This window comes from Sturnus vulgaris, chromosome 7, assembly GCF_052056855.1.
Source record: "Sturnus vulgaris isolate bStuVul1 chromosome 7, bStuVul1.hap1, whole genome shotgun sequence".
NCBI classification, from domain to species: Eukaryota; Metazoa; Chordata; class Aves; order Passeriformes; family Sturnidae; genus Sturnus; species Sturnus vulgaris.
The window spans coordinates 3,693,474-3,715,105 of NC_142249.1; the positions used below are offsets into that span (position 1 = coordinate 3,693,474).

The 21,632-nt window shown below is 45.7% G+C and overlaps 3 protein-coding genes and 1 pseudogene across 7 annotated transcripts in view; all 4 read right to left on the reverse strand.

The window, feature by feature from the left end:
- LOC106863626 (UDP-glucuronosyltransferase 1A1-like) overlaps positions 1-21,632 on the reverse strand; it is a 103,576-nt gene that overhangs the window by 56,318 nt on the left and 25,626 nt on the right. The window contains exon 1 of one of the 5 annotated variants that reach the window (XM_088167556.1): positions 2,538-2,719. The exons of 3 other annotated variants lie outside the window; for them this stretch is intronic. In XM_088167556.1, the coding sequence (XP_088023682.1) occupies positions 2,538-2,636 (99 nt within the window). In that variant the 5' untranslated portion in view covers positions 2,637-2,719. Of the gene's footprint in view, positions 1-38; positions 1,267-2,537; positions 2,720-21,632 lie in introns of those variants that run through there. One more of the 5 variants, XM_088167552.1, reaches the window with a different exon arrangement.
- Positions 10,593-15,782, reverse strand: LOC148223092 (UDP-glucuronosyltransferase 1A6-like). Its single transcript, XM_088167486.1, has 2 exons — positions 12,555-15,782; positions 10,593-10,655 (listed from the first exon to the last, which is right to left on the reverse strand). Exons 1-2 carry the CDS (start codon positions 13,401-13,403, stop codon positions 10,593-10,595), a joined length of 912 nt encoding a protein of 303 aa, XP_088023612.1. The 5' UTR covers positions 13,404-15,782.
- On the reverse strand, positions 15,932-17,042 carry LOC148223093 (UDP-glucuronosyltransferase 1A1 pseudogene; annotated as a pseudogene).
- On the reverse strand, positions 17,225-21,564 carry LOC148223094 (UDP-glucuronosyltransferase 1A6-like). The gene is made up of 2 exons (XM_088167560.1): positions 20,705-21,564; positions 17,225-17,368 (listed from the first exon to the last, which is right to left on the reverse strand). Exons 1-2 carry the CDS (start codon positions 21,551-21,553, stop codon positions 17,270-17,272), a joined length of 948 nt encoding a protein of 315 aa, XP_088023686.1. The 5' UTR covers positions 21,554-21,564; the 3' UTR covers positions 17,225-17,269.

A 21,632-nucleotide genomic window follows, 5' to 3' on the forward strand; every position in this document is an offset into this window, starting at 1 on the left:
ATGAGGAAATGTACAATTTGGAGGAGAAGGAATCTTACCTTAGGCAGTGGTTTCTTCTTAGCACAGTTGATCCCCCCAACAAAAACCATGTTGGGCATCACTGGCCTGACGTACTCAAACACAAAGTCAAACCTCAGGATCCAAATCGCAGCAGAGTCCACGAGGTCCGTGAGGGACACATCCCTCTGGAGAACTTCTGAGGAAAGCTTAAGGGCTTCTGCATAGAAACCGTTGCAGTAATCAAGCTCCAGGAGGGAAATCAGGGCATTTTCCACCCGCTGGAAAAATGTCATCTGGTCTGAGTTGAAGCTGAAGAGTCTGGGGATGTAGGACAGAGGGCTTGGGCTCTGTGGGGCTGAAAAGTGCAGGTTGCAAGGGAATCCCCTCATGAAGAACACAAAGGGAAGGGAGAGATGGTGGGCGAGGACGGTGCCACACATGAAGGCTGGATCCGTCAGAATGGCATCAAAGCGGCTTTGGTTGAGGAACCTCAGGGTCTCCTGGCTGTGGAACAGGTCCTTGCACTGCCCAAAGAAGGTGCTGAAAACGTCCACCGAGGCCTTGTACAGCGCCAGGGCATTGAGGGGGAAAGGTTTCTCCGTCAGGTGCATGGAGACGTATTTCTGGAAGACGTTATCCAGCTCTTCCAGGGTCTGCCTCACTGGGTATGTGACCACCTTGTAGGCTTGCGACGTCTCCATCTGCCAGCTCACCTCAGGAACCAGCACCACCACCTCGTGTCCTCTCTGGCTCAGCTTCTCCACCACCTCCTGCATGCTCAGCCAGTGGCTTCCCACCATGGGAACCACCAGGAGCTTCCCTCCGTCGGAGAGGCCGGGCAGGAGGAGGACGATGGAAATCCAGGCACAGCAAAGCCTCAAAGCCATGCTGCTGTGGTCGGAGTAGGGGCTGTGGAAGAGATTTCTCCTGCAGCTTGTAGCCTGAAGGTGCTTTGGAAAGCAACTGATGGGTAGATTTATTGCATTGTGCTATGTGGTAATCCTGTAGTTAATGTTTCACAGCTTTGGATTGTGGGTGGTTTATTTTACCTTTTCCCTCTTTACTTGGAAAGCAAGATTTGGTGACCCTTCCACTGCTGGGTCACTGGAGTTCCCAATGAAACTGATACAAGTGGTACAGTGAAACACAACTTACAGTAAATATTAATATGAGAAATCGGTGTTTTTACAGTACCTGGGGTTTGGGTTTGGCTTTTTTTTTCAATAGTCAACATCCTGAGAAAAACTCATTTTCCATAATGCAATCTTGCAGCTTTTTGGAAGATCATCAGCCAGAAGAAAGTATTTCCTCATCTCTCCATATAACTTTAACCTAACCCTTTATCATATCAGGTATAAAATGAACTTGGAAAAGAGCATTTCACCCTTGTACCTCAGATAACAAAGACCAACAACACCTCTCTCACTGCAAATCATGAATCATTCATGGCCAATGAGGGCTCTGTTCATGACCAATGTTGGGACAGGTCATGACCTCAGCCCTGTGTCCAGATCCTTATTGGTTATAAATGGCTGAGAGTTTAATGCTGGCTCTCCATAACCTCCCTAAAAAGTTTATAAGTAAATGAATGTTGGAAACAATTTCCTTCTCTAAGGCATGCTGGAGATTTTACATTTAAATCCTTGCTGAAGCCTTTTTCCCAAGCAGTTTCTGCATGGTTCTTCTCAAGCCTGGTGGAACATCTTGGACTTTGCTGAGAACCTGCCCTCCAAAAGGATCAGCAGCTCCATCACCCATGCTGATCCCATATTTGGTAGTATCCAACATGGATTAGCTTAATGGGAGTTGTCAAACTGCTCAGAGGAAGGAGATAAACAAAAGACGGGCTGTAACCTCACATAAGGCTGCCAAATGAACACGGGAAGGTTGGTACACAAAAGCCCAGATGGAAATTTCCAGGAGATAGCCATACCCAGACAAGATTAAAAGCTAATTCAATAATGTACAAAAGAAGGGGAGGATGGAACTGAAAAAGGATTTCTTTTGGGGATTAGATATTGACACCTAGACCATAAAGGCAGATAGAAAGAAATCAATCTAATGCATGGCTGTGATAGAAAACAGGTAACATCTTCAGTCCTATAACCTTCACTGTGGATGAAAGGAGAGAGGATATATGGAAGTAGGGACAGACAGTCCACACGACAGCTGGGAAAGGAGGATACCAAAATTCTTCAGTTCAACAAAAGAGATTATCATTTGCATAAAAGCTACATGTCACTCAAATTGTCCTAATTAAGACTGATAAGGTTTTCTGTCTGGCAGCAGTTGATACAATCTGAATGCTGGGTATTCGGAAATAACATTTCTGCATCACGCAGAATTTCTATCTTTAAACACCAAGCTGTTGTCTGTCAGGATTTGACGTAAGAATGTGAGTGACATCCCTTGGCCAGGATGGCAGGATGTTGGAATGAGATATCTTTAAGGTCCCTTTCAACCCAAACCAATCTGCCATTCTATGACACATTTATATTTTTGACTTTTCAATATAGAAAACAAACAAGATTTTGTACCTGAGACAGGTTCCTCTTCTGAACACAGTTAATCCCTCCGATAAAAGCCATGTTTGGCATCACCGGTCTGGGGAAGTCAAACACAAAACTGTATCTCATCAGCCAGAAGGATCCACGGCTCAGGAGTTCTGTCACTGTCACTTTCTTTCTGAAAAGCTCATATGCAAGTTATCCAAAGTTACTTTGTCTTAGCTTACAAAGCAGGATGTAACCAAAATAATGTAGTCTATCACCAGCTTTTGAAACCACGTGGGGCAGTGTTATCTTTTCCACAACCCATTCTTCCTCTAGGGAGATATCTTCTGTTAATGGGCCATTGAGTCCCACTGCATGATTGCTGAAATTACATCATCCCAATGTGAGATGCTCCACCCAGGGAGAGGAGCCAAGCATTTCCTATCTAGATAAAATCTGAGATTTGGAACATCAGAGCAGACTTTTTCCACTAGATTCCTGAGAAATACCAGACTCTTCTACATCATCATTGAACCTTCAGAGGAAAACTGCAGCCTTCTACAAAACCACTGTTTCAGCTACACCAAGTCTTTTTCTCTGCGAAGACTACAGCCACCATTTAATCAGACTGCTCCCAACACCCTGACTGACAGTGTGTCGGGTTGTAATCTGACTCTGTCAGTGTTTTGGTTTTTCGTATTACTGTATTTTATTTTATATTTTAATTTTCCTAGTAAAGAACTGTTATTCCTATTCCCATATCTTTGCCTAAGAGCCCCTTAATTTCAAAATCATAATAATTTAGAGGGAGGGGATTTACATCTATCATTTCAAGAGAGGCTTCTACCTTTCTTAGCAGACACCTGTCTTTCAAACCAAGATAAACTGTGGCACCCAAACGTGGGGCACAAGGGCATTGACCAAAAAAAGGAATAAGAATTCTTGAGTAACCTATTTTTTTTTGTGCTGGATATAGAAACTCATTAGGTGGCACCATATGGTCTAGCTTACTCTGGTTCATGGTGGCACATATTTCACAGCTATATTTCTCCCATTTTCAGCCCCTTATCTTACATGGGCTTTATAAGTAAAGCTATTGAGGCTGTTACCAGTTTGCTTTATGGGTTAATAAGGTGAGGAATTAATGGATTTATAACTTCCTCTGGATGGCATGCATACAGATTCAGGGTTATAACACACTAACTATGTTTCTGGAGTTACTTTAATAATGGTACCTACTAGGAGGAAACGACACCAGGGAAAATTTTCTCCCAACCTTTCACCCAGTTTTTTGGGTCCACCCCACCAGTTTTCGAAGGGTTCAAATCTTCTCTAAATGCTAATGATGTCATACAGTGGCTGGTGTTGCTGATACGTCTGTTAAACCTGTTCTATTTAACATTCAGAGATAAGGGGAGATTGGCTTGGATAACCACCCTGATACCTACCCCAGGAAACAGTGATGCTGCCCCAGAGCCTGATCCTGCCCCACAGGCAGAAATGAACCACCCGGAGTGGGTGGGGGTTCTAGTGAAGGAGATGAGTGAGATGGGCCAGATGTTGAAAGATTAACTTTACCCAGCTCTTGAGAAACTCTCCCTCTGCCTTAGAGAGGTGCTACCGTGGAACCCACAGATATTACAACCATTCAGGTTCCAGCTGAACTGCAAGGGCAGTCACAGCCAGCAGGAGTTGTCCCTGTGGAAATGAAGAAGTCTAAGATGAAATCAGAGCACTCAGTTAATATGGAAGAGAAAGACGGGCCCTCACAACCAGCAGAGAAGCCAGAGGTTGAGATCATCACTGAGTCCCTGTCATATGAAAGTCTCTGTAGTCTATGATGGGGCCATGACGGGGCTTATACAACCTGGCTACTTCAGGTCTGGGACTTTATGGGTACAGGTGTGCAACTGGAAGATACTGAGGCAAGGAATTTGGGACATTTGACCCAGGAGTCAGGTGTGGATCACACATTCATAAGGGAGTCAGGTCTCCTTTCCCTCTGGGAGCAGCCTTGATGCGTGTAAGAGAGAGGTTTGTCCACAGAGAGAGAATGCAGGAGCACCATCATAGAATGCACTGGTAGACCCTTGAGGGAGGGATCCAACAGCTGAGAGAAGTGGCAGTACTGGAAGTGCTCTTTGGGAGGGATGGACAGCATGATGACCCTGACAAGGTCAGGAGCACAGGGCAGATGTTGTGGAATCTGGCAAACCTAGGACCATAACAACCAAGAGACAGTTGGTTCTGTTGCTAACAAACTTAGAAATTATGGAAGTATGATCAATGGCTTGATGCAGGCTCATGTCTCTGATGTGATTAAGGAACTCAAAAAGGAAATGAGAGAGATGAGGAAGGAGGTGAGGACGAACAATTCCCATACGACACCTGTGCAAGTCACAGGGCCCAAAGTCAAAGCCCAACATCCCACAGCTAGGGAGAGGGGATACACCCCAAGAGCTGACCTGTGGTTCTTTTCGTGTGACCATGGGGAAGATGTAGGAAAGTGAGATGAGAAATCCACCTCTGTCCTGGCAGCACGAGTGTGTCAACTCAAGGAGAGAAACACTAACTGAGGGAGTTTCACTAAAGTGAAGGTAGCCTCAACCTGTCATGATCAAGCTGCTGGGTATTACAGAAGGGAGGATGATCGGTTGAACCCCCTTAAAAAAACCTCTAGTATGTATGCCCAGGGAAGGAATAATAACCAGGGCTAGAGGGGCCCTACCTATAGCCAGAAAGAAGCATGGGAAAACCAGGTCTTTTGGACGATGTGAATCTGATGGCCTGGCACATCAGAGTCACAAAAATATGAAGCGTTGGTTGATACTGGTTCACAGTGTACCCTAATGCCATTGGGACATGTGGGGGCAAAACCTGTTTCCATTACTGGCGGGACAGGGGGATCACAGGTATTGACTTTGCTGGAGGCTGAGGTGAGCCTGACTGGGAAGGAGTGATAGAAACACCCAAATGTGACTAGCCCAGAGGCACCATGTATCCTAGGCATAGACTTCCTCAGGAACGACTATTACAAAGACCCAAAGGGACTCAGGTGGGCTTTTGGAATAGCTGCTGTTGAGGCAGAGGACATGTGGCAGTTGAACACCCTGCCTGGGCTATCAGAAAACCCATCTACAGTAGGACTCCTGAAGGTGGAAGAGCAACAGGTACCAATTGCCACCTCGATGGTGCACTGCCACCAGTATCAGACGAATCGAGATGACGTGATCCCCATCCACAAGATGATCCGTGAGCTGGAGAGCCAAGGGGTGGTCAGCAAAACCCACTCACCCTTCAACAGCCCCATCTGGCCTGTGTGTAAATATGAAGGAGAATGGAGATTGGCCATGGACAATCGTGCATTGAATGAAATGACTCCACCACTGAGCGCTGCTGTGCCGGACTTGCTGGAACTCCAGTATGAGCTGGAGTCCAAGGCAGCCAAGTGGTACGCCACCATTGACATCGCCAATGCATTTTTCTCCATTCCTCTGGCAGCAGAGTGCAGGCCTCAGTTTGCTTTCACATGGAGGGGTGTGCAGTACACCTAAAACTCACTGCATTAGGGTGGAAACACAGTCCCACCATTTGCCATAGACTAATCCAGGCTGCACTGGAGAAGGGTGGAGCTCCAGAACATCTGCAGTACATTGATGACATCATGGTGTGGGGGGGACACGGCAATAGAAGTATTTGAGAAAGGAAAGATCATCCAGATTCTGTTGAGAGCCATCAAGAAGAGCAAAGTCAAAAAACCTGCCCGAGAGATCCAGTTCCTGGGAGTAAAGTGGCAAGACAGATGGAATCTGATTCCCACTGAGGTCATCAATAAGATCACTGCAATGTCTCCACCAACCAGCAAGAAAGAAACACAAGCTTTCCTAGGTGCCACAGGTTTTTGAAGAATGCACTTTCCTGAGTACAGCCAGATTGTGAGCCCTCTCTACCTGGTCACCCACAAGAAGAACGATTTCCATTGCGGCCCTGAGCAGCAACAAGCCTTTGCCCAGATCAAGCAGAAAATCACTCATGCAGCAGCCCTTAGCCCAGTCAGGACAGTATCAGAGGTGAGGAATGTGCTTTACTCTGCAACTGGAAACAATGGTTTATCCTGGAGCCTTTGGCAGAAGGTGCCTGGTGAGACTCGAGGCCAACCTCTCGGATTCTGGACTCAAAGTTAAAGAGGGTCCGAACTCAACTACACTCCCACAGAGAAGGAGATCTTGGCTGCCTATGAAGGGGTTCAAGCTGCCTCAGAGGTGGTTGGCACAGAAACTCAACTCCTCCTGGCACCCTGACTACTGGTACTGGTGTTGATGTTTAAAGGAAAGGTTCCTTCTATCCACCATGCCACCGATGCCACATGGAGCAAGTGGATTGCCCTCATCATGGAATGCACCCATATCGTAAACCCAAATTGCCCTGGGATTTTGGAGATAATTACAAATTGGCCAGAAGGTGAAAACTTTGGTCTCACCAATGAAGAGGAGCAGGAACAAGTAACATGTAGTGAAGCAGCCCCACTGTATAACCAACTGCCAGCAGATGAAACACGCTATGCTCTTTTCACTGATGGCTCCTGCCGCATCGTGGGGATGAACCGGAAGTGGAAAGCAGCCGTATGGAGCCCCACACGACAGGTTGTACAAGTTACTGAAGGAGAAGGTGGATCGAGTCAACTTGCTGAACTCAAAGCCGTTCAGCTGGCCCTGAAAGAGAGAAGCTCTACCTTTATACCAATTTGTGGATGGTAGCCAGTGCTCTGTGGGACTGGCTGGAAAGGTGGAAAAAGGTTAACTGGCAACATAGAGGAAAACCAATCTGGGCTGCTGACATTGCCACCCGGGTAGAGAAGCTGCCTGTGAAAGTCCATCTTGTAAATGCCCATGTCCCCAAGAGTTGGGCTGAGGAACACTGAAACAACAAGCAGGTAGATCAGGCTGCACAGACAGAGGTGTCACAGACAGATTTAGAATGGGAACACAAGGGATCCTGTTCCTGGATGGATGGGCCCATGATGCCTCAGGCCACTGGGATAGAGATGTCACCTATAAGTGGGCATGAGACCGAGGGGTGGATCTAACCATGGACAGTATTTCTCAGGTTATTCATGACTGTGAGATGTGTGCTGCCATCAAGCAGGCCAAGCGGGTGAAGCCTCTCTGGTATGGGGAGTGGTGGTCAAAATATAAGTATGGGGAGGCCTGGCAGATTGACTACATCACACTGCCTCAAACCTGCCAGGGCAAGCGCTATATGCTGACAATGGTGGAAAGAACCACTAGATGGCTGGAAACCTCTCCAGTGCCTCACACTACTTCTCAGAATACCAACTTAGGCCTTGAAAAGCAAGTCCTGTGGAGACATGGTACCTCTGAAAGAACTGAGTTAGACAATGAAACCTATTTCAAGAACAGCCTCATAAACACCTGAGCCAAAAAAACATGGCATTGAATGGATATATCATATCCCTTATCACATGCCAGCTACTGGGAAAGTTGAACGGTACAATGGACTACTTCAGACCAACCGGAAAGCACTTGTCGAAAGAACCTTCAAGAATTGGAAAATGAATTTAGCAAAGGTGACCTGAATGGTGAACACCCGAGGGTCCATCAATTGAGCTGGTCCTGGTCAGTCTAAGATCTTGCATACAGTGGATGGAGATAAAGTCCCTGTGATACACATAAAAAGTATTTTAGAAAAGACTGTTTGGATTAGTCCCACCACAGGCAAAGACAAACCCATCCGTGCAATTGTCTTTGCAGGAGGACCTGCTTAAATTTTGTGGGTAAAGCAGAAAGATGGAGAAACCCATTGTGTACCATAGAGAAACCTAATCTTAAATGAGAACTGAGTGTAAAGTCCCATTGTAGAGTTTAGAGAAGGCAATGATTTGAGTGTAATGCAGATGGTAATAGAAAAAGGGGTGAATAATGCCTTGGCTTGCAAAGTAGGATGTTACCAAAGCATTTATTCTATCACCATCTGCTGGAACCAGGTGGAGCAGTGATCCTTATCTCTATGAGAGATACCCTCTGCTAATGGGCCACCTGATAAAATTAAGCAGGGCAATGCTCTTTATCTTTTCCACAACCCATCCTTCCTCTAGGGAGATATCTTCTGTTAATGGGCCATTGAGTCCCACTGCATTACTGCTAAAATTACATCATCCCAATGTGAGATGCTCCACCCAGGGAGAGGAGCCAAGCACTTCCTATCTAGATAAAATCTGAGATTTGGAACATCAGAGCAGACTTTTTCCACTAGATTCCTGAGAAATACCAGACCCTTCTACATCATCATTGAACCTTCAGAGGAAAACTGCAGCCTTCTACAAAACCACTGTTTCAGCTACACCAAGTCTTTTTCTCCGCGAAGACTACAGCCACCATTTAATCAGACTGCTCCCAACACCCTGACAGTCAGATTGTCAGGGGTGTCAAATCTTAATCTGACAATGTCAGGGTTTGTTTTTCGTATTACTGTATTTTATTTTAAATTTTAATTTTCCTAGAAAAAAACTATTTTTCCTATTCCCGTATATTTGCTTAAGAGCCTTGTAATTTCAAAATTATAATAATTCGGAGGGAAGGAGTTTACAGTTTCCATTTGAAGAGAGTTTCCTTCCTTTCTTAACAGACACCTGTCTTTCAAACCAACATAGCTTACAGTAAAAGAGCTCCAGCAGATTGACCAGCACGTTCTTCACCCGTTGGGAAAACATCATGCTGCCTGAATTATCCAAGAAAAACCTGGGCACATAGGAAGGAGGGCTTGGACACTGAGTAGCAGCAGAATCCATTCCACAGGGAAAGCCCCGCAGGAAGTAAACGGAAGGCACAGAAAGATACTCAGCCACCAGGGGCCCACACATCAGGATGGGATCTGTGAAAACCACGTCGAATTTGCTCTCTTTCAAGTACTGCATCAGCTCCTCGTTCTGCAGAAGGCTCTTACAGTTGGTGAAGAAGACTGAGGAGATTGCTATTGTGCTTTGGTACGAGGTAAGAACAACATTCCAAACAGATTGTTCAATAAAATGGGCATTAACAAAGGTCTTGAGCATTTCACCCACGTATTTGTCGCAGCAGAGGTGGCAGACAGCACAGACTGAAAGCTGGAGACTGAACAGATTCCCAAATAATTCTCATGAAATGCAGGAAGTCTGGACGCAAAGTATTTATGGCAAGTGCTGTGACAAGAGATGACCAAAGGAATTTGGAAGTTGCTGCCTGGTGTGTTCTCTACTCTGGACTCGATTGGATATTTAATGGTAAAACCAGTTGGCTGAAAATAGACAATATAAGTTCAATTCCCTTAACTAAAACAAAAATAGCCTCTTGATAGGATGGCTACACTTTCTTATGGACGTCACAAACTCCCTACATTTTGTACCAGACAATCAGAGCAACAACTGTGGCAAAAGAGGGACAACAAGTGGAATGGCAAGATAAATTACAGATAAATGGAGAATAGACAAAGTAGGGTGAATTTTTCTATTAGCACAGGATCAGCTGGGGATTGAGCTAAGCAGAGTAATGATTGTTCAGAAAATTAACAGCCAGGCTCATTTTCCAAAGTAACAGACAAGTTTCTATGTGTTTGCTTCTTACAATGAATAGCAAAGGGCACCTTGACCCATCTCAGCTCTGAAGGGTGTGGTGCTCATTACCAGCTCCTGTTTCATGTGCAAACAAGGAGCTGAGGAACCGAGGATTCCAAATCTGAGAGAGCCAAATACCTGCTTGGAGGAAAGCCTTCCCCATTGCATACCAAAAGACATCAAGGCTTGGGTGACCCAGGACTGCTGGTCTGTTTTCCTCTCAGAAGTGATAAAGCTTGTGTGGGTCATTCCAGGAAGGCTCTAGGAGCTGGCAGGGAGTGATAGAGCAGCTCTGCAGAATTTGAGCCCCTCACCCTACGACTGCATCAGCTCCAAAAGGCTCTAGAACCCTCAAACTGTTCACCTGTGAGTGGGACTGGCTGCCATGTGTGGATTTCTAAGGAAAAAGAACAGCAAACAGTTACCTAAGCACCGCCAAAACTACAGCAAAAACACCCAATATTCATTGAGGATGCCTGGAAGTGTTGGTTTCATCCACTGGATTTGCATCCCTGCTGTGAGGTGAGATTGTTGACCCACTTAGGCTCTGAGTCCTGCAAGCAGGAAAAGGTTGCTCAACTCCAAGAGTGTGGGGGTGATGCCCAGAGAAGCTGTGGATCCCTGGGAATGTCCCAGGTCAGGCTGGACAGGCCTTGGAGAAACCCATGATAGCGGAAGATGTCCCTGCCCATGGCGGGAAGTGGAATGGGATTGAGCTTTAAAATTCATTCCAACGCAAACGAGCCTGTGATTCTATGTAATTTGATTTCCTGGTCTCTGGATGGATGATTCTTATGCAATTTAGGACTGAATTCCCAGCTGGATAAGATAAGTAGGGCCATCTTAGCACAAGCCTGAGCTCCTTCTGTTCAGAGCAGCTCCTCCACAGGACCACCTCAGACACAGCAAAGAGGAGCTCTTATCTGGAATGAGACCACAGTGCTCCACTGCCCTGCCTGTGGAAAACTATGGAAGTGGTGTAACAAAAAGGCCTGTGGATTCCATGTCTGAGAAAGAATCTGCATTTTGAATCTTTATTTCTCTTTCCCTCTCCCAGTAATCCCTTTCCTTTTCTTACCTGTTGAGCAATGGGTTCAATAAGCTTTGGAGAACTGTTAATTCTTCTCACAGGATTATGTTTCTGAGAAGTAATGATCAGCCCAGGGCTTTACCCCTGTGTGTGAACAGGCAGATGTAATTTTTCTCCCATGACTCACTTTACTCTTGTTTACACTCAGCTCCTGGGCACTATTCAAAGTGAAATATGAGAAATTCCACTGCTCTCTGTAGAAAATGTAGCTAGAAAAGACATGAAGAATGGAAAGACACAGAAGATTTTTCCAGGTGTGGAATGTGATTTTTCTCCTAACAGAAGTGTGAAGACAGAAGCTGGCAGGGACAAAATGAGAGCAGGATGTCTCTACCCTTGCAGCAAAGTTACAGGCTCTTTACAGCTCTGAGACCTTCAGGATATAAGAGCAAAGACTTATGTTTTGTAACGAGTAAGAATTTGCCTCTTAAATCTCAAGGGCTCTCTCGTGAGCCCTAACATGATAGATTGCTTTAGATACAATTTTATCCTAATATTCTAGTTAATAGCTTTAGTCTTTGTCTTTTTTTCAGATTTAGAGGGCTCTTGATAAGCCTGTCAAAGAGCATAAAACAAAAGTGAAAGAAGAAAGAAAAAATCCACTCCTTCAGGTCAAAGATAGTGTGCAGAGACATTGCGTGACCAAAATTTAGAAGTGCGGGAGCAATTTCCTAGGAAAGGGATTTGTGTCCTGCTTTGTGCCTGGAAAGAAATGTCCACGGTAGAGATTACATGGCGACTCTCAAAATAGATTCACATTTCGAGATTAACTTTAACAACCCGTAGATCAATTCTGATAAAAGCAGATGTCAAGGAGTAGGTCTGAAAATTTATCTGAGTTCTGCATTCAAGTATCATTCACCAAATGCACAATTGTAAGATTATTACTTGCCGTTTCAATGTGACATTTATATTTCACCCCCACAAACAGGAATAACTTAACAGAGACAGCCAGTTTAGAAATAATTTGTTATGAAAATACAAGTAAAGTGAAGAAACTGATGCTGATGATCCTGGAGTTAAAAACCAATGATGACTCTTGGGTTTGTGATCAGACAAAAGAAATACATATCAGATACCACTGAAATGAAATAAAAACTGGACCTTGTTGCACATTACTGAGGACAGTAATTTCCATCTCATAGATGAAATCCCGTTTTTGTGTGGTTTGTTACAAAACCCACATTAATTAAAATAAATCTCTCTCAAGGTTATTTGATTTCAGCATGCGGAAAACAACTACCCAAACCTGGTCAAATTAAATCATTACTAAAAAAAAAAAAATTAATAGCGATAAACTTCTTGCAATACTGTAATGACTGTTCATGAGGAAATGTACAATTTGGAGGAGAAGGAATCTTACCTTAGGCAGTGGTTTCTTCTTAGCACAGTTGATCCCCCCAACAAAAACCATGTTGGGCATCACTGGCCTGACGTACTCAAACACAAAGTCAAACCTCAGGATCCAAATCGCAGCAGAGTCCACGAGGTCTGTGGGGGACACATCCCTCTGAAGAACTTCTGAGGAAAGCTTAAGGGCTTCTGCATAGAAACCGTTGCAGTAGTCAAGCTCCAGGAGGGAAATCAGAGCATTTTCCACCCGCTGGAAAAATGTCATCTGGTCTGAGTTGAAGCTGAAGAGTCTGGGGATGTAGGACAGAGGGCTCGGGCTCTGTGGAGCTGAAAAGTGCAGGTTGCAAGGGAATCCCCTCATGAAGAACACAAAGGGAAGGGAGAGATGGTGGGCGAGGATGTTGCCACACATGAAGAATGGATCTGTCAGGATGGCATCAAAGCGGCTTTGGTTGAGGAACCTCAGGGTCTCCTGGCTGCGGAACAGGTCCTTGCACTGCCCAAAGAAGGTGCTGAAAACGTCCGCCGAGGCCTTGTACATGGCCAGGGCATTGAGGGGGAAAGGCTTCTTCGTCAGGTGAACAGAGACATATTCCTGGAAGGCATTATCCAGCTCTTCCAGGGTCTGCCTCACTGGGTATGTGACCACCTTGTAGGACTGCGATGTCTTCATCTGCCAGCTCACCTCAGGAACCAGCACCACCACCTCGTGTCCTCTCTGGCTCAGCTTCTCCACCACCTCCTGCATGCTCAGCCAGTGGCTTCCCACCATGGGAACCACCAGGAGCTTCCCTCCGTCGGAGAGGCCGGGCAGGAGGAGGACGATGGAAATCCAGGCACAGCAAAGCCTCAAAGCCATGCTGCTGTGGTAGGAGTAGGGGCTGTGGAAGAGATTTCTCCTGCAGCTTGTAGCCTGAAGGTGCTTTGGAAAGCAACTAATGGGGGGATTTATTGCATTTTTGTATGTGATAATCCTTTAGTTAATGATTCACAGCTCTGGATTGTGGATTGTTTATTTTGCCTTTTCCCTCCTTTCTTGGAAAGGAAAGGTTGGACAAGTTTGGTGACCCTTCCACTGCTGAGTCACCGGTGTTCCTCGGTGTTCAATGAGCTCCTCAAGCTGCTACTTCAATCCTTCAGGAGTCCTCATCTTTGTTGTGTCCTGTGTTACACCTTGGCCAGGACCCACGGAGGCAACCTTAGTCTGATTAGTTCCCATCCCCACAGTAACAAATGAAAACAGCCTCTCCATCTTGGATACACAGATCCTCAGGTGATTCCTCCAGGGATGGAGAAGGAGACCCACAGGCCAAGACTCAGGATTCTTCTGAGCCGGCAGGAATCTCCTCAGTGCCAGGAACACCACAAGGAGGGGCTGAGAGAGGCTGACTTCTCTCTGTATAGCCCAAGATCTCACTTTACAGAGCTGTTTCCCAGCCTGGGAAGTGGCTTTCAGGTAGCTGAAAACTCCTGCCCACCAGATACCAGACCAGCACTAAATGTGTTTTAGCAACCACAGGAGCCTCAGGTTTCAGACCTGACTCGGCAAAGAGCACGTTCAGTCCAGACGTGATTCCCCCAGCCTCACAGCATTGCCATGGATGCCAAAATTAAAAATAGTGCACCCCAGGATATTCAGAGCCATACAGCCTCCATCCCTCAGGCACACAACTTCTCTCATCTCCCTTCATACCACAGTTCATGCAGCAAAATGAACTGCATATTGTTTTCCTCAGACCAGCCTAATTTCCTTTTCCTGTTTTACCAATGTCTAATTATTTCTACTGGGAAGGTGGCAGAGAGCAGATATGTATCAGGATGGCTTTTCAGAAAATAAAGCTTTTGAGTGTCAGTGGAGGGGGGAGAAGCTCTGATGTGAAAAAGACCAAAATCCTGTCTAAATTTTCCACTATAAATCACAAAAAACATCACAAGTATAGATAAAATACAGAGTTTTATAAAGCACACTTGGAACTGGGCATTGGGAAACTGACCAGTTTAGCAAACAGCATTTTCTCACAAAAAACAAAAAGGTTAATTTATGTATCCTATGATGGCACCCCAGCTGTTTGCTGAAGTGGGATAAGGAGAAGGCTGGCAGCGAAATGCCCTGGCCCCCCTTCCTGCTGCAGGATGAATTTTGCATCCAAACCTTCAGCGTGAGGAGTGGGTGCAAAGGCAATCCCAGGACAGGTGAAGTTAATCAGTACCTCAGTGTTTGTGAACTTGTCAAAGGCTCCCTCGGTTGGCTGGATTATCCCAGGTTATCCTAGCCAGGAATTCTGGAATTGGCTGAGTTCAAGGCAGGCCAAGATCAAAGTCGCTCCCTGCTCCCAGGAGAGCAAAGGGACAGTGGCAAGCGTGGATTTGGGTAAAAAGTCACAAATTTGGGGGCAGGCCTGTCCAGAGCTGGGGCAGGGGTTAAAAAGTCTCCAGAGCTGAGGGAACTGGGAGTGTTTATGGAGACAAGGTGGCTTAGGGAGGCCTTTGCCACTCTCTACGACTCCCTGACAGGACGTGGTTTGGGATCAGGCTGTGTTGCTGTGTCTCAAGGGAAAGGATGAGAGGAAATGGCCTCAAGTTGCGCCAGGGGAGGTTCAGAGTGAGTATCAGAGAAAAAAAATAATTCTCTGGAAGAATGGTTAAGCACTGGAATAATTTTCCCAGGGAGGTGGTGGAGTTGCCGTCTCTGGAAGTTTCCAAGAGGAGTCTGGATGTGACACTTAGGGACGTGGTTTTGTGGTGATGATGGCAGTGCTGGCGTGAGGCTGGGACTGGGTGATCCTGGAAGTCTTTTTCAAGCTTGATGGTTCTGTCAGGTGCAGGCTGGGCCATTCCAGGCTCAGAAGGGAATTATTAGGGGAGCTACAACACACCGGCCAAGGCTGGAATACTTCCATGACTGGACATCCCAAAATACCTCTTCTAAATCCATGAATAGAGACCCCAAACCCCTCTAATAAATCCATAGCAGGAGATGCCAAAGCCCTCTAAAATATCCAGAGTTCCCAAAACCCCTCTAATAACTTCATGACCATAAACACCCGAACCCCTCTAATAAATCCATGAAAGGAGGTCCCTAAACACCTAAAATAAATCCACAACAAGAGCTCCAAAAATCCTTCAATAAACACATGGAAGTAGATTCCAAAACCCATCTAATAAAGCCATGGCTAGATATTTCAAACTTGTGTAATAAATCCAGGACACAAAACCACTGTTATGTAGAAAGAGAGAGCTGGTCTTTATAGAATCCTAGGATGGTTTGTGTTGGAAGGGACCCTAAAGCTCATCCCATTCCACCCTCTGCCATGGGCAGTGACACCTTCCACTATCCCAGACTGCTGCAAGCCCCATCCAACCAGGCCTTGGACTCTTCCAGGGGTTTGAGCAGCCACGGCTTCTCTGGGAAACCTCTGTGAAGAACTCGCCACCCTCACAGGGAAGATTTCTTCCCAATATCCCAACTAATGCAGACCTCTGGCACCTCAAAGCTATTCCCCTTGTGCCATCACTTCAGACTTGTAAATACTCTCTCTCCAAGATAGAGATAAGGTACGTCCCTATCAAATACCTCATTTGGATCATGCAGTTGTGTGACTGCCACAACCTCTCCCAAACAGCCACTAACATGAGATAAGGGCTTCTTCTCTCCACAGTGGATACCTCCAATGAAAACCATGTTGGGCATGACAGGCATGGGATACTCAAAGACAAAGTCGATTCTCCTCAGCCAGATGGATCCATGACTTAAAAGCTCCGTCATTGTCATCGGTTTCTGGAGGAACTCTGAGGCCAGCTCTTCAAATGGAGAATAGGCAATATTGCAGATGAAGGACTCAGAAAGGGCAATCAGGAAGTTCCTCACCCTCTCAGAGAAGGTCATGTGGTCGCTGTTTTCGGAGAACATGCGTGGGACGTAGGACGGCGGGTCTGGGCCCTGAGCCGCGCGAACGTCTAAGGCACACGGGACCATCCGCAGGAAGAAAACACTGGGGATGGAGAAGTGCAGGGCAATGATTTGCCCACAAGGTGACACGGGATCCGTGAGAAGGGCATCAAAGTGACTGTCTCCAATGTACTTCATCAGCTCTTGGTTGTACAGCAAGGACTTGCAGGAAGCATGAAACATAGTCCCGCTCTTCCGATAATCTTCCAAAAGCTTCGAGAATCTTACCAGGAAAGGATCTTGGCTGAAAGTTCTTGCACTAACGGAGCGTATGTGTTCTTCCATGTCCTCCTTCGTGAACGGCACAGGGTAGGTTTTCAGTTCGTAGACATCCGCAGAATCGATGAGGATTTTGTTGTCTGGTGCAACAACCACGATTTCGTGCCCTCTCTTGCTCAGCTCGAGCAGCACTTTTTTCATGCTGAGCCAGTGGCTGCCCTCCATGGGGATCACCAGCAGCTTCCCAGCAGCGGCCGGGCTCAGGAGGCACAGGAACGGGAGAAGCAGTGCCAGCAGCATGATGTAGGTTGTGCAGAGAGGAACTCTCATACCTTAAAGGCCAGGGCTGCGTTTGACAGCTTTTGTAGCCATCCTCTGTCTCTGCCCTTTGGACTCTCCTCCCATTTCAGGTCATCAGACCTTTGTGACAAGGTCATGGACAGCAATAAATGATTAGGAACGATTCAAGGCTGGTGTGAACTCCAAAGGCTGGTGTGGCTATGGGTGAGTCAAGAAAAGCGTGTCACCTTCTCACACGCCACTCTAAGGTTGTTTGCTCAATGCCACCTTCTTCCATCAGGAAGACCCCAGCTTTGTGGCACTTCTTGCCACCAGCCCACCATGCCCAAGGTCTGATGAGAAAATGCAGGGAAAATCTGTGAAGAAAATGAACCCACAGAGGGGATGCTCAGAAACACTGCTGACTCCACATGGGAGGGCTGTGTCTATCAGGAGAGCACTGAAAGAACACTTATCCATCACGGCCACTGGAGGCTGACAGAGGTGTCACAGACTGATGTAATTTAGCAATTTTTAAAAGCATTTCTTTCCCTAATGAAACTGCAGCAAATAGTACAGTGAAGATAATTTAGAGGAAAGATTAATATGAGAAATCAGTGTTTTTACAGTACCTGGGGTTTGGGTTTTGCTATTTCTTTTCAATAGTCAAAGCCAGCTAGGATGCCTGAGAAAAATTACTTTTCCTTAATAAAAATTTGCAATTTTTTTTGGAAGATAAGCAGCCAGCAGAAAATGTTTCCTCATCTCTCTATATAACTTTATCCTAAACCTTTATTCAGTAGCATCTTTCCACATTCACCCAGGATTAAAGACAGCGTCAGGAGAAGAAATACCCAGGTACGTCCATAAAAAAGAGCCATTTCGGCAGGAGTGAACCAGAGTGTTCTGTTCCGGACAGATCCACACAGTCCTTTATAGAATGGTCCATGCAGAGTAAGCAGGGAATTTATTGCCTACAGGAATTAATATTTAACTTCCCAATATGGTTGTGATTTGCCTTTGATTTTGCCTACGATTGGGGAAGGGAAGGGAAGGGAAGGGAAGGGAAGGGAAGGGAAGGGAAGGGAAGGGAAGGGAAGGGAAGGGAAGGGAACGGAAGGGAAGGGAAGGGAAGGGAAGGGAAGGGAAGGGAAGGGAAGGGAAGGGAAGGGAAGGGAAGGGAAGGGAAGCTGTGTCCTGAGGAAAACATTTGTACTTTCTGTTAATATTTAAGCTTCAAAGTCTGTCAGCACTAAGCCCTACCAGCACTAAATCTATGACACCAAGAGCAGGGGTGTCATGTTGTACAAATCATCGTCGTTAAAACCACTGACATGGTAAATACACAGCGAGAAAATAATAAAAATACACCCAGCAGAATGGATGCAACTCCGTTCCTGAGGTCATGAGGCTGATGTTGAATTATCATCCCTGGAAGCAGCCAAACCTGCACCTCTTACAAAGATGTCACAGCCATCACCATGTACCAGACAATCCCAAATCTGAGGAGAACAATCCCGATTGGCTTTTTTCCTCTTGGTATTGCACCAAAACAGTGAACTAATGGATGAGATCAGGGACAAAAAAGGGAGAGGAGACCAGCACTGGGACACAAAGAAGGAGTTTTGGGCTATGGTTGCTGTCTAGAAAATCTCTTTCACACATTGTGAGCAAGACAAAATCCGGGAGAAGGTGTGACACTTTCCACTAATCCCACTGCAGGAATATTTTGTCTTTGTGCAAGGAAAAGCAATGTCACAGCAAAACCTTCTGGATGGTGCTAAGGAAGAAGTCCTTGTGATGAAAAACTATCATCAACACAAAGTTTTTCGGTTCTGGTCAAAAATTGTGATGGAACTCCCAGCATCCTCAGTCAGGAGAAACAAATCCTTACAGCCTGAAGCAAAGGCTTTTGTCTCATGACACCCAAAGGCGATTGAGACTGCCCTGAGTAGCTCCACTCTGTCACACTGGACATGGAGGAACCACCCTTAGACATGGAAAACCATTTCTGGAGTGGACCAATGCAGGAGAGGTGGCAGACAGCACAGACTGAAAGCTGGAGACTGAACAGATTCCCAAATAATTCTCATGAAATGCAGGAAGTCTGGACACAAAGTATTTATTGCAAGTGCTGTGACAAGAGCTGACCAAATGAGCTTGGAAGTTGCTGCCTGGTGTGTTTTCTACTCTGGACTCGATCGGATTTTTAATGGCAAAACCAGTTTGGCTGAAAACTGCCAATACAAGTAGATTTTTCTTGACTAGAACAGAAAAAGTGTCTTGATAGGATGGCCACATTTTCTTATGGACTCCACAGACTCCCTACTTTTTGTACCAGACCATCAGAGCAGTAACTGTGGCAAAAGTGGAGCAACAACATGAAGGGCAAGAGAAATTACAGATAAAGGGAGAACAGACAGAGAACGGAAGATGTTCTTACATCAAACACAGGATCATTTGAGGTCAAATCTAAGCTGGGAAGTCAAAGTGAAATAGGAGAAATTCCACTGCTCTCTGTACAAAAGGTATCTAGAAAAGTCATGAAGAATGGAAAGACACAGAAGATTTTTCCAGGTGTGGAATGTGATTTTCTCCTAATAGGATTGTGGAGACAGGAGCTGTCAGGGATGAAGGCAGGATGCCTCGGCCCTTGTAGCCAAGTTACAAACTCTTTACAGCTCTGAGACCTTCAGGATACAAAAGCAAAGACTTATGTTGTATAACCAGCAAGAATTAGCCTCTTAAATCTCAAACTAGTGCAAATCTTGTGAGCCCTAACATGAACGAATGCCTTAGATCTACTTTTATCCTAATATTCTAGTTAATAGCTTTTTTTTTTGCCTTGTTTATCAGGTTTAGAAGGCTCTTCATAAAGCCTGTCAAAGAATATAAAAGAAATTTAAAAGAAAAAAAAAAACAAACACCACTTCAGCTCAAAAATATTGTGTGACCACAATTCACAAGTGTGGAAGCAATTTCCTAGAAAAAAGACTTGTGTCCTGCTTTGTGCCTGGAAAGAAATGTCCAGTGCTGCCATTTTAGAGATTACATGGTGACCATTAAAATAGATTCACATTTTGAGATTACCTTTAACAACCCTGCAGATTTCTGGTAAAAGCAGATGTCAAGGAGTAGTTCTGAAAACTTATCTGAGTTCTGTATTCAAGTGTCTTTCACCAAATTCATGATTATAAGATTATTTCTTGCCATTTCAATGTGACATTTATATTTCACCCCCACAAACAGGAGTAACTTAACACATACAGCCAGTTCAGAAATAATTTGTTATACAAATTCAAGTAAAGTGAAGAAACTGATGCTGATGATCCTGGAGTTAAAAACAAAAGACGACTCTTGGGTTTGTGATCAGACAAAAGAAATACATGTCAGACACCATTAAAATGATATCAAAATTTGACCTGGTTGGTGGATAACACATAGTCAGCAAGGACAGTACTTTACATCTGGTAGATGAAATTCCATTTTTGTTTGGTTTGTTACAAAACCCTGATTGATTCAAAGAAGTCTCTCTCAAGGTTATTTGATTTCAGCATGTGGAAAACAACTACCCAAACCTGGTCAAATTAAATCATTACACACACACACACACACAAAAAAAAACCCCAATACTGATAAACCTCCTGCAACAACGTAATGACTTTTCATTGGCAAAAGTGCAAAAGTAGAATTGGAAGGACAAGGAATCTTACCTTAGGCAGTGGTTTCTTCTTAGCACAGTTGATCCCCCCAACAAAAACCATGTTGGGCATCACTGGCCTGACGTACTCAAACACAAAGTCAAACCTCAGGATCCAAATCGCAGCAGAGTCCACGAGGTCTGTGAGGGACACATCCCTCTGAAGAACTTCTGAGGAAAGCTTAAGGGCTTCTGCATAGTAACCGTTGCAGTAATCAAGCTCCAGGAGGGAAATCAGGGCATTTTCCACCCGCTGGAAAAATGTCATCTGGTCTGAGTTGAAGCTGAAGAGTCTGGGGATGTAGGACAGAGGGCTCGGGCTCTGTGGGGCTGAAAAGTGCAGGTTGCAAGGGAATCCCCTCATGAAGAACACAAAGGGAAGGGAGAGATGGTGGGCGAGGATGGTGCCACACATGAAGATTGGATCTGTCAGGATGGCATCAAAGCGGCTTTGGTTGAGGAACCTCAGGGTCTCCTGGCTGCGGAACAGGTCCTTGCACTGCCCAAAGAAAATGTTGAAAGCATGCACCGAGGCCTTGTACAGCGCCAGGGCATTGAGGGGGAAAGGCTTCTCTGTCAGGTGCACGGCCATGCATTCCTGGAAGGCATTATCCAGCTCTTCCAGGGTCTGCCTTACTGGGTATGTGACCACCTTGTAGGCCTGTGACGTCTCCATCTGCCAGCTCACCTCAGGAACCAGCACCACCACCTCGTGTCCTCTCTGGCTCAGCTTCTCCACCACCTCCTGCATGCTCAGCCAGTGGCTTCCCACCATGGGCACCACCAGGAGCTTCCCTCCGTCGGAGAGGCCGGGCAGGAGGAGGAGGATGGAAATCCAGGCACAGCAAAGCCTCAAAGCCATGCTGCTGCGGTCGGAGTAGGGGCTGTGGAAGAGATTCCTCCTGCAGCTTGTAGCCTGAAGGTGCTTTGGAAAGCAACTG